A 13,259-nucleotide genomic window follows, 5' to 3' on the forward strand; every position below is an offset into this window, starting at 1 on the left:
GTTTATTGATTTATTATGTTTAAAATAAGACTAAGTACAATGCCATATGTTAACATGTAGTAATAGAATAATAAATATTCGAAAGATCGATCTAGTCAACCCTTGGTACTTTTCAGAAATAGTTTACCTGCGTGCAGATCTCATCGGTTCTTAGCACTCAGAGTTAGTATATTAAATAGCTGTACCAACCAGTGGTAAACTAAACATCAACAAGAAACCAACACTTCCCACATAGGAAGACCATCAATATACTACTTGGTATTTTCCCTCTACATTACTGGATGTAGTTACTGCAATCACATGTGCTCTTGAAATCTGAGATTTAATCTAATTTATAAGTTTATATTCAATTTCAATTACAGCCTAACAAGTGAAAACTGTATCTTAACTCTAGATTCCTTTGAGTTAAGCTCCAAAAAAGTGTTTGTAACTCTTTTGTTAAGTTCACCTGGCTGGGCAGTATTTTGAAATGTGGTTGTTGTGAGGTAATGAAGCTACCAATGAGTTGAGATAAATGATTTATCATCGTTATTCGTAGAGCTGGAACAATTATGAAATATCCACAAGTACTGCATGCAGTTCTAAGATCAAGACGAACATCAGAGGAGATAATACTCAGCTACGGGTCTCTGCAAGAGTAGACAAACCTAACACATAACCTAGATTGTAGTTATGTGTTAGGTTAGTTATTCACCTGAGGAAGAGATCAGATTGTTGATCTCAAAACATAGTGTTACTGATTTTTTTGGTATAACTGAATAATCAGAATCAGAATTACTAATTTAGACATATAAACGTTAGTTTGTTCAGTAACCTACTTTAGAAGGAAACTGGGTTGTTCAAGTCTAGGTCTGTGAATGCAATTCCAAACTTAGGCAATATAATGGATAGACGAAACCTATTTAATGACTAATTTTCTAAAATAAGGATAAGATATGGATTTATATAGAAACATATGGATTTACAGTTAACATTAAGTGTAATGTTTATATACAAATTTAAGAGGTCTAAGAGGAAGAAAATAAATAAATAATACTGTATAGTTAAACACCTTTAAATTAAAACAAAACATCTCAAAACATTAAAATTTAACATCACGCTCCTTTGACATCCACCTCTTCAACATCCATTTCGACATCTGATTCATGGATTTCTTCTACAATAGCTTCTTCCAACTTCTGTTTTTCTTTTCCTGAGTAAGAAAATACAATATAATTAACTTCATGTATAAAACTTATACTTCAAAATAAGAAATCAATTACACACAACATATATTAAACATTGCTGTATGTTTGGTTAAATATTGGTAGATACTGTGCAGTACTGAAATCATGCTGTTTAGCGGCTTTATACATAAATCAATAAGTTTGATTAGAGTAAGATTGGAAAGAAGGAGGAATCGCAGATCTTATCAATTGGAACTTCCCTCATTGACCATAAAAATGTGCAAATAGATTAAAAAATTAGATATACTACGTATTTGTATTTAAATTCATCTTTCTACCAAAGTCATTTGTAATTTTGCAAAAGCTTGAAAATAAGGCATATTTTTACGCTTCTTACCACAGAATCTCTATATAGTTACACGATGCGGGTATATATGATAGTTTTGCAATAAAACACAAGCGGGTAAGTATCTGCCCACCTGCTGACTTTAGCATAATACTCACGTAATAACTGAATACGACAAACAAAAATAATAGACTGTATGGAGGCATATTCTGTGACCCTCACTAAAGTATTTGAGAACTTATGTTGGCAGTACAATATAACAACTGTCTATTTTTAGTACAGCTGACAGTGCACAACAATTTTAATGTCAGTCGGCAGTGCACATTGTATTGTTAATTTTTTACGGTTCTGTATTAGGATAGAAAACAATGTACGGAATTGAATGTTAGTGCACACAAAAATGTTTTTGTTATTACAGTACACTAATAGTAAACTTAAAAAAAATTCAACTAAATGTATGATTTTCAAATTGTTCTGCTGAAATAACATACTAATAAATATGACCATGTAATAGACAATAATTTATTTCTGTATACTGAGTAACAAATGGTGTATGTACAATACATAATAATCTACTTGTGTTTGATTGATTAAACTACTAGAATTTCTCAATTTTTACAGTCGCCTTCTTTGGTATGTCCATTATAAAATTTGATAATTTTTAAAAATACTTAAATATTACACAACATTTTCATTGTCCTAAAAGGGTTAAAGTAATTTATCTTAGACTGTATTAACACAACACTTATGTATGACTAATTTGTGTCATAGTAATTGCACAAAATATAATCGAAAAGTTATTGCTTATTCTGTCTGGCAAGCAAATAAATGGGATATCAAACATGGAAAATATTGTGTAGTTAAAACAAGAACTACACAATAGCTTAAAGCGGAATCGAAATGTCTCAACTAACCTGCATGTGGTGCTCGGATGAGAGAGAGGTCCCGTTGTACTTCTCTGATGTCCCTGCGGTCTTCAATCTGCTTGCCTTTGCGTAGCCGCTCCATCATGTATGCTGCTTGTCGCTTGTTCTTGATTGTCTCTACTTTCTTCATAGCCTCGACTGAAATCCACGTTAACAATTATTTTAAATGGAAAGAGTTAGATATCACTGAAGACTTGCCATGACAAAACTTTTTCCATTAGTCTATTAGTAGTTACTTAATATATTAGCCTTACTAGTTTGGGCAGATACTAAAATATCAAGTCACTTAAATTCATCTGGACATAATTTATATCACTTTATTCATGTTTTGTACTTGTTACAAAACTTGGAATTGTTGTTTTATTCTTGTTAAAAAAGGTCATTTTAACTTGGATTGGTAATTTTATTTTAAAATTAATTTTAAAATGCACAATTAATTTATTTACTTAAAAATTATATTTTTCTACATTTTTTATTCCAAGTTTAAATATTCTAATTAAAATAAGTATTATTTCAAAAACTAGTGGTGTTTTCATTTTAACCAATAATGTACCAGGTGTGATGAAAAAAAGCCAAGAATGATTTTTTACCAACTGCTAACGCTACATTCATATGACGTATTTTGCCTCGTAGCTTCATCTGTTGAGACAGGCAGGTGTGGGACTTGTCAGTACCGTTAAAATGTGGTTGTTTTTATCGTGTCTGTTGTGCATCATGGATTTGGAACAACACATTAACAAACACATATTAACATTGTTTTCTTTTAAGTTGCAAAATAATGCCAAAGAAGCTCAGAAAATGGAGATGAAAGTTGGGCCTATGGATACGACCCTGAGCCTAAAATGCAGAGTTCGCAATGGGAAACCAGTGTATCTATTTCCTCGCCCTAAAATGGCACGTCAGTTGAAATTTAACATTTAGATCATGCTCATTGTTTCTTTCGATAGTGAGGGTATAGTGCGATCAGAGTTCGTTCTAAGGGGAACAAATGTGAACTCTGCATTTTATAAGAGCGTACTGCCTAACTTTTGCCAATCGACATACAAAGAAATATGGGCAAATGGTTTGCTTCTTCATCATGACAATGTGCTGTGTCACAACTTGCTTCTCATTTGCGAGTTTTTCGTAGAAAAAAGTGTTCTCGTTTGTCCACATCTGCCATACTCACCCGATTTAGCACCATGCAACTTCTGACTCTTACCTAAACTGTGTTTAAAGGAAAGTTTTGACACAATTACTGACATTGAGGACACGACCGAGCAGCTAAAAGCCCTTCCAAAAGAAGCCTTCCATAAATGTTTGCAGTCATGGACTAAAGGTTGGAATAAGTGCATGCCAAGTATTTTGAAGGAGATTAAAAAAAATTAAATTTTTGGGATAATTCACAATTATGATTGATACAAAGCATGAAAATCGTGAAATTACACTACAGCAAGTATATTAGACCAATACTTTTAATAATGAACGAATAAATTTATGTGCATATCAAATAGAAGCACATGTGTATACTGAAAACTCAAAACCAGAGTTACAACACGTCCTGTGGTTTACAATTTTAAAAATATTTGGATTCAGTTTCAAAGCGCTTCATATGCAGGAACAAGTGGCGGGTGATTGAACTGCTCCCAATGAAATTGTCGAACAATGTTTGAGTGTCAACAGCAGTATGGGGCCCAGCATTGTCATGGAGCAACACAATTCTGTTACTGAGCATTCCTCTCTGTTTGTTTTGAATTGCCCGCCTTAGTTTTCTTAAAGTTTCATAATACCTTGCCGCATTATTGGTTTCACCTCTTGGGATAAAATCAATAAACGAAAAACCTTCCCGATCCCAAGAGACAGTGCGCATGATTTTTGTGCAGACATTGTCGCCTTGAATTTTTTATTCTTCAGGGATTGCGTAAGTCGCCACTCCATCGATTGCTGTTTGGATTCCGGCATATCATGACAGACTCAAGTTTCATCACATGTCACGATTTTGTTTAAAAAATCCTCACCATCATCATTGTAATGTGTGAGAGAAGTCGAAGTACTTTCGAGTCTTGGTTTTGTGCACATCAGTGAGCATTTCTGGAACCCATTGGAAACACAGCTTGCAATAACCTAAGCGGTCCGTAACAATTTCGAACAAAAGAGAGCATGAAATTTGTTGGAAATCATCAGATAGTATTGTCATATCGAAACATCTGTGCTCTTGGATTTTTTCGTCAACTGCCCTTACCAGATCATTGGTGACGAGAGAAGGCCGACCGCTCCGATTCTCATCATGCATATTTGTTTGACCGCCACTGAACATTCTAACCCATTTTCTCACCATTCCTTCACTCATCACATCGTCTTCCCCCTAAAATCTTGAAGTTGATGATAAATTTCAGCCGGTTTCACATTCCTTGCGTTAAAAAATCTTATTACTGAACGAATCTCACAATCAGCGGGATCACTAATTGTCTTCAACATTTTAAACATTCAGAGAAAACTGAAAACACAATGTAGAACAACTAAAATGGCATGAGTCGATAGCCTGTGAAAAAGGATGACTAGTGCGCATGCGCGGAACACAGATTGGAGGAAAATTGTAGACATTCAAAAGGTTAATTTTTTAACTACAAAGTTTCTTCAAAGAAGAGACATTAAAAACAGATAGATATAAGGCAAAATTAATAATCAGCTTACAAGGACATTGTCCTTTGCAATCTGTCAAAGGCTGTATTATGCTTATAGTTGAATGCCCCTTTAAAAAAGTATAATTTAACTACTGTCATCAATTTCTAAACTATAAATATTTTACAAAAAATCTCTTAAGGTTTTTAAATATATTCAACAAAGAGAAACTCTAATATACTAACTTGTCTTTTGCCAAACTTCTCTATCGTATTTCATGGGCACATTTCTCCTTTTCTCGAATTCAAATGCAGGATCAACAGCCAGTTCTTTTCCAACAGTTTTCCTGTATGCCTTAGTCCATCTGACTTTCCTTGGATTTTTCTTCTTCTTAAAAGCTGCATGACATTTTGATCTACAAAACTTGAAAATCTGGAAGAAACACAAATTTTAAATAACACAACTTACTAACATAATTAGACTACCATAGAACAAGCAGTTTGTATTTCTATGAAATGTCAAATTTTGGTTACAATTATTGCTTCATTAATTTGTCAGGTACCACCACAATTATGTTGTCCACAACAGTTAGGTAAGTATTTGTTCAGATGTGGGTTGGGTAGGTTAACATATAGGTAGAACAGTGGTTACATAGGATTTTATTATTTTAAACTAAAAACATACAAAAACAATTGTACTCAGCACATCAAATAAAATACCAAATCAGTAAATTCAAAAGAATGAGTTATATATTAATTGTAGTGTTTCAAGTTATGTAATTTATGTAGTATAGCACAAGGGTCAGTCCCTATTTCAGAGAAAATATAGTTTTAATACGCTGCTGAGAATAGCCAATAGCAATGGTTTTTATGAATTTCGGTTTTATTTATGCCAAATTCATTCATAACGAGCAATCTAACAATGACACGATAGTTATCTAATTTATATAAATGTTTAGTTACTTCACAATATTTAAATGTTTAAAAATTAAATTAATAAAACACAAGATATAAATTAAATTTTGAAATAAATTAATGTACATTTTATTAACTTATTTTTCTCTAGCCCTATTTAAAAATTTTATTAATGTTTAATTTAGCTACTTCACAATATTTAAATGTTTAAGAATTAAATGAATAAAACAACAGATATGAATTAAATTTTGAAATAGACAAATTTGTTTTAATCTCGTAAAATGCACTAGAAGTTGATTGGGCACTAACAGTAATGACTCCAGCCTTCAGCACTGCCTTCAGTACTGACCCACTATGATGGCAACGAACAGAAAACATCCCTCGAGATAGTAAAAATGAAATTCCTCTGATCAATAAAATTCCTAATCCCCTGATCACTGAAGCTTGAGCTAAAAATATTACAAACTCACTTGACCATATTATTTGATGTGGCAAGGCAATGGCTGACAATGGACGCTACTGCAGAATTGCACGAACCTTTTAATATCTCATAACAAAGTAAAATAAAACAATACAACATCTCTCCTGTCCATTCTGACACAATAATAAGTAGTACTGTACGAGGTATGGCTATTAAATAACGGGACTGACGCTGCAGTGGAACGAGTGCGCATGCGCCAACCAACAATGACCAACAGCTGTGTAGTTTGAGACTTCCTCTTCAGAATGCAGTTAGTCTCGTTTCTGTAAACAACATCGTTGTGCCATAACCTTCATTTATGTAAGTGTTGTTATTTTGTTTTGCCGGAAAAATGGTTAGTGTAATAATAGAGCAACGAATTGTTATTAACTTAAAACAAGTTTTGTTTCACGTTAAACTTGGAAAAACCGCTACCGAAACCTATAATTTACTAAAAGAAGTGTATGTCAGTGAATGTTTATCGCGGACTCGTGTTTTTGAATGGTTTAAGCGTTTTCAAGATGGTCAACAAGACGTGGAAGATGATTCGCGGCCAGGTCGTCCTTCAACATCAAAAACGGAAGACAATGTCGAAAAAGTTGCTAATTTGATTCGGTCTGACCGATGATTAAGCATTCGTGCAGTTGCTGAATCTGTAGGGATTGATAAAGAATGTGTACGGCAAATTTTACAGACAATTTGAACATGCGAAAAGTGTGTGCAAAAATGGTACCAAAAATTCTTACGATTGATCAACAAGCAGCTCGTAAAAATGTTTGTACTGACACTTTTAATGCCATTGAAAATTACCCAAATTTATTGGAAAGAATAATAACATGTGATGAATCGTGGTTTTTTACTTATGATCCGGAAACGAAGCGCCAATCCATGCATTGGAAGACCTCAACTTCACCGAGAGCCAAAAAAGCAATGATGATTGTTTTTTTTTTTTCGACATTCGTGGGATTGTGTACCTTCACTGGGTTCCTGAAGGTCAAACAATTAATCAACATTACTATCTTGAGGTACTTAATAAACTACGTGAAAGAGTAAGAGAAAAACAACCCGAAATGTGGAAGGACAAATCATGGATTTTGCACCAAGACAATGCGCCAGCTCAGTCCGCGTTATCTGTCAAGCGGTTCCTGACCAAGTACAGCATCCCAGTGTTAGAACATCCACCTTACTCGCCAGACCTAGCACCATGCGACTTTTATCTTTTCCCTAAGGTGAAATCTGCATTGAAAGGTACGAGATTTGAGATTTGATTCCGTAGAAGCTGTTCAAGAAAAAGCGGCAAGACTCCTGAAAGAGTTGACAGAAAATGACTTTCAGCATTGTTTCCAACAATGGAGAATTCGCATGGAGCGTTGCAGGGATAGAGAAGGGGTGTATATTGAAGGTGATAATAAGTAATTATGTTTAAAATGAAAATAATTTTTTTTACAATATCAGTCCTGTTATTTTTAATAGCCATACCTCGTATATTTTAAAGTGAATTCACAGCACTAACTTTTACATTGAATTTGCAGAAAAACCACTCACCACCACAAAAGAAGGAATAAACAAGGGCTATATCTGTAAATTGCAACACAACTATATCTAACTAATCAGGAAAAGCAACATATAGATGCCCAAATAAATTGCACAATAGATAACAGGACCAAAGTAATAAAGGAAAAACAATGAATAATTTTCACCAAGGAGGTAAAAACTATGACCAAAATAACTAAAAACAGAAAAATTACTAAACAATGTATTATATTCAAATGCAATTAGTAAATTTAATATTTCTGCTAAACATTTTTCACATGAAGGTTGAGAGCCTCCCCCTCCTTATTTTGTTATTCTCTCCCACCCAGAAACTCTGATTCCTCCTGGTCCCCAAGATTCATGAACTAATTGATATATCTATAAATAAAACACATTAATAATGATTGTGCAATATATGGTTTCAACTGCCTAAAAAATTATCTGGAAATGAACGTATACTATTTTAAGGAAAGCATTTTTACATAGTTTTATATAATACATTATTATTTATATAATATACATAATATAATATAATAAATAATAAAGTTTATGAACATTGGAAGAGAACCTACTTGTGTGAAACAATGCAACCAAATGTTAACTATAAAATTAATTACCATAGTGACAAATCATCATTTTCACATTATAATCTTATTGCACTACATAGTCCTCTGGGACGACACAACATAAGGCATAAGAAAGTGAAAATGACAATTAATATGAAGTTGAATAGTTACATCAAGTCCTTACTTCTTTGGTTACATACAATAATAATGGTAAATTCAGAAGTATTCTGTCCAAAAGAAATACAAAGCCTTTTAAGGCGTTTATTCAAAGTTTTGTTTTAAAATTGCAGCTGCTCATCAGCTTATTATAAAAATGTTCTGGTTTAAATATTCTACAAAACTACAATTTCCTTCAAGTTCAATTGTGTATTGTTTGGTTGCATGTATTTAACCTAAATTACGTAATTTACTAATTATACAAATTTAGATTTTGGGATTTTGTTTATAAATCAAACATATAACAATTTTACTGTATAAAACTATTTTTATTTATTTATATACAAGATGATAGCTGATCTAGTACTGACCACACCATGCTAATATAAATCAGGCACAGATAATCGTGAAAAAGAAGATAAAGAAAAGCACAGTACACAAATAATTTTTCTAATTCCAGTAGACCTAATATAAGGCATTGTTTTTTATCATGACACCTTAAAAACCATAGAGGCCTATATGATACACTTTACTTTGGCTGCAGTATAATAAGCAGCCATGATTTGATTATGTCACACGCTTATCCATTAAAATAGTAAAAAGGAAGTTTTACACAACTTGTTCGATACATTTAATAGATACACATAGACAGTTTGTAACGCATCATATTATTAATGTTTGGATATAAAAATATAGATCAACTATACATACTATGAAATACCTAAATAACAATTTAGTTCATCATTTTGGTTGGTTACAGTAGTTTAGATAATCAGAAATGTTGATACTAGTCTAGCTATGTTAGCTATAACGATCTCCAATTCTATCAATTTCTTAAAATAGTATGTTTTCCAGAAAATTTGTCTACACAGTCACGATCCATAATTGCAGAATAACTGATATGTTTGAAATTTTGTTATATCTCAGATAGGGGACTTATGTTCATATCTAGGGAGCTGAGAGGAATCAGAGTTTATTTTACTTACAGTATATTATTGTGTATGCAGTTGGCCCCGGGTAGGCCACTTTTCCAACATCAGATCACATTGGACTAACTCATCGCTCACGTGATCTGAGCTTGAATTTGCCAGAAGTGCAGGGTAGGCAAGGCAGTACAACCAAAGCTGACAGTGATGGCCAGGAACATTTTGATTCTGTGCTAATCCAATGTAATTTCTGTTGTTATTTAGGCTTTCCTCCCTTTATCTATTGTACTCTCCTAGATAACTTTATTTTAAGTAAAAATTATGACCAAGGGTGGACTTTAATAAGCAACCTACATTCTATATTCAGTAGTTTTTATTGAATAGTTTTATGGTTTTTATTAATATATTACTAATATATTACAACGAATTATTCAATATTACACTTTATTAAACAAAACATATGTTTCCTACTTACTAGTTTGTCACTTGTCATACAACAATAAACAGCAAGAAGTTAATAATTTGTTGAGAATTTAAAAATGGCTATGAATATGAGGAGATTATGTGATAAATTTCTAGATATAATTGTGGGTTTGGCTGCTACCTTCACAAAAGCTCACTGCTATCTGCCCAATCTATATAAATAAAACATTGTAGCATATTTCTGATGTGTAGGTCTAGGCTATAGTTAGATTTGTTATTTTGTAATAGTATTGTTAAATTAAGTTATTAAAAATTGTAATGTAGCTACTATTTATGATGTTAATGTATTATAATTCTTGTTTTGTACGATTAATATATAATATTGAATAGGCCTAGTTCGATAATAACAATCGAATGAGGAGTGTAGACCGCTTATTATTCTCCACATGACAAATAGTGTGAAGTGGTTAAAGTAAACAATGTCAGAAACGTTGACGATTCAACTGTTGTGGTGGCTGTTTATCATACTGTAGCCATTAGTTTGGTTACTAGAATATGTAAATAGACGGATTTGTTCCTGTCAGTAATATGTTGTTAGGGCCTACCTCTAAATTATTCAAACATTATTCTTGATTCTCTAGCAAAAATGGCTATACTTCATGAGCATATGAAAAAATATACTACCACTGGAAAATACGTATAGATCTTAGAAAATTGTGAACAATGAAGAAATATTAAATTATCTTACTTAGATGAAACTACTATCCTCGAGGAACTATAACCTAACACACTAGAAACTACAACTAATTTACCTTGCAATCATTCCTGACAAACTGAATGCCGTGTCCTGGAAATATTCTTGACGAACAAAAATAACACGCTTCTATTCTCATTCTTTATAATTTTCTTTGAAATGTTTCCAAGTAGCCTTCTTAGTAAATATCAACTAACACTTCACCCCTTCAGCAACGAAACGACCGTCAGAGAAATTCAGTGGAGAGGAGGAGGTAAAGGTAGAACGTGCATGATTTTTTTTAATTTATGTAACGGCAGGCTCAATTTCTTACCACGATGTTTCACTATATTCTCTATTTTGAGATTGCTGTTGAGTTAATTTTTATTGTTCACCGCCTAGACTAACAGCACTATTTACTTTATTTTTGTATTAAAATGTGAATAGTTATTTGTTGTTCACATTGAATGAACCCTTCCAACCATAGCTACTTTATTTGTAGAAAGCTAGGTTGATCCACAGTACTTAGAGATCATGTCTATCACAACAGCGTAGTGCAATCAATTTTGTGAACCTGATGAGACAGACAATGAGAATACCTCTCATACTTATGTACCTCTCTTATATAACACTATATCTTGTGGTCTAGGTATCTCTGATGTCGAAACGATGTAATAAGTTCATTTTGAGATTCTTCGTCGCCGAATTTTTTGGATTTCTTCAGACGAACATGACTTCAGATAGCCTCAGCTTAGCTATTCTGGCTTCAAAGTACACTTTTTATTCGTATCTATGCATGAGTGGCCCTTCCTGGGAATTGAACCCGTGATCTCTCAGTTAGAGAGCCGAGACTATATCCATTAGGCTACGGATATGGACTAAGGAGTCAAATCTGTAACAGCGTCAGATCCCAAACGCTGCACCAAGGTGAATTGGAGCTTCACCCAACATTTACATAGTTATTTGTGTTTGGTTTCAACAAAAATCACATAAATAAGAAGAACAAGAAGAATATCAATGAAGCAAGATCTTCTTAGCAATTAAACATTATTATTACAAGCAAATAGTTTACTTTTACGGTAACCAAGTACAGTTGATTATGATACAATACCGTTGATTTTAATATTTGGTTTTACCTAATTTGAAAACATCGTATGTTGCATCGATATGAGAAAATTTTAACTTCCACAATGACGAATACGGTACCTGATTATTGAACTCAGACAGTATCGCTTTTGTAACTGCTAAGGTCACTACTAAATACAATTGTAACGTAAAATCATTGAGTATTGTCTACCTTCTATTAAAAATAACATAAGAATAAGAAAATGCTGAAAAATATGATGTAAACATTAACAAATTCCATTACCGCATCGGAAACCTATTCTATGGACAACTAATTACTGTAGTAGCATGTGTTTCATTTTCAACGGAAACCATTGTTACGTATTTTTGCAGACCAGCTTTTCACTGTACAATTAAGTTAAGGAAAGAGTAATCCCTTCAATTTTTATTTGAAAATTATTATACTCAAAGCATACATATTATTAGTATTTATTTGACTACAACAGATTAGTTCTTCCTGTATTTAGATGAAAATTCGTGTCAATGTTTTGGATGACAATCTATTTCTCAGATCTAAATTTTAAGTGTGTTCTAAAAATGTCGCATTAACGTAGTGTCGCAATCGAAACAGAATATTTCATGGTGCACGGAATATCAAACATTACGTAGGTAAGGATTCTGTGCACTCTTTTGTTCCTGACTCGAGCGTTCGCGTGGTTTGATAAATTGTACTAGGAATGTAATGGAAAAAACACTGGATTTTATGTATGTGGAGTAGAGTGCTTTGGATGAAATAACTGTAAAAAATAAACTTAAAATGAAAAATTATAAGAGGTTTATCTTATATTATACTAAAGGAGCATGGACAACATGTCCCTCCCAGTGTCCAAATTAAGATGAATGAAATTTCAATAAGCGAGGATGTTCATTCTGAGCTACCAATGCGCTGATGTGTGTTGATTGAAAGGACGATTTTAAAAAGTACCTCTCGTCCAAGTAGTCAGTCCACTTACGGATCAATTTTAGATCTACCTGAATAACATCAGAAGATTAAGGTTTTGCTTGGCTGCTTTCAAAATCCTCCTTTTGCCATCTTTCGATTGATGGAGGCCATGTTCCAATTAAATTCTAAACAGAGATGACCATTTTACACCCTAGCCTTTTGAGATAATATACAAAATAATGAATAAGCAGGTAAACATTCCATTTTTTATTTTGTCTCTTGCATGAGTAACAGAATATGTCAAGGTACTTAACAGCGCAAAATAAAAAAACATAACAAAGTGGGACAGAAAAGAAGAAAATTAATTTGCACACTTGTATCCAATTGTTTCATAATAATCATAAAAAGAGTCACCTCTGATAGAACATGCATATTGAACATGGACACGATGAGCTGACGTAATACACGCCAATCGTCGTCATGTAAGGCACAGTTAAGTTT

General features: G+C 32.9%; 1 protein-coding gene across 1 annotated transcript; it reads right to left on the reverse strand.

Annotated features, from left to right (window-relative positions):
* Window positions 1-1,038: 1,038 nt before the first annotated feature.
* LOC124359375 (probable ribosome biogenesis protein RLP24) lies at window positions 1,039-11,022 on the reverse strand. The gene is made up of 4 exons (XM_046812066.1): window positions 10,830-11,022; window positions 5,285-5,471; window positions 2,427-2,576; window positions 1,039-1,192 (listed from the first exon to the last, which is right to left on the reverse strand). The coding sequence occupies exons 1-4, from the start codon at window positions 10,908-10,910 to the stop codon at window positions 1,095-1,097; spliced, it is 516 nt and encodes a 171-aa protein (XP_046668022.1). The 5' UTR covers window positions 10,911-11,022; the 3' UTR covers window positions 1,039-1,094.
* Between the last annotated feature and the right edge of the window lie 2,237 nt (window positions 11,023-13,259).

Source organism: Homalodisca vitripennis, chromosome 4 (genome assembly GCF_021130785.1).
Source record: "Homalodisca vitripennis isolate AUS2020 chromosome 4, UT_GWSS_2.1, whole genome shotgun sequence".
In the NCBI taxonomy this organism is placed as follows: domain Eukaryota; kingdom Metazoa; phylum Arthropoda; class Insecta; order Hemiptera; family Cicadellidae; genus Homalodisca; species Homalodisca vitripennis.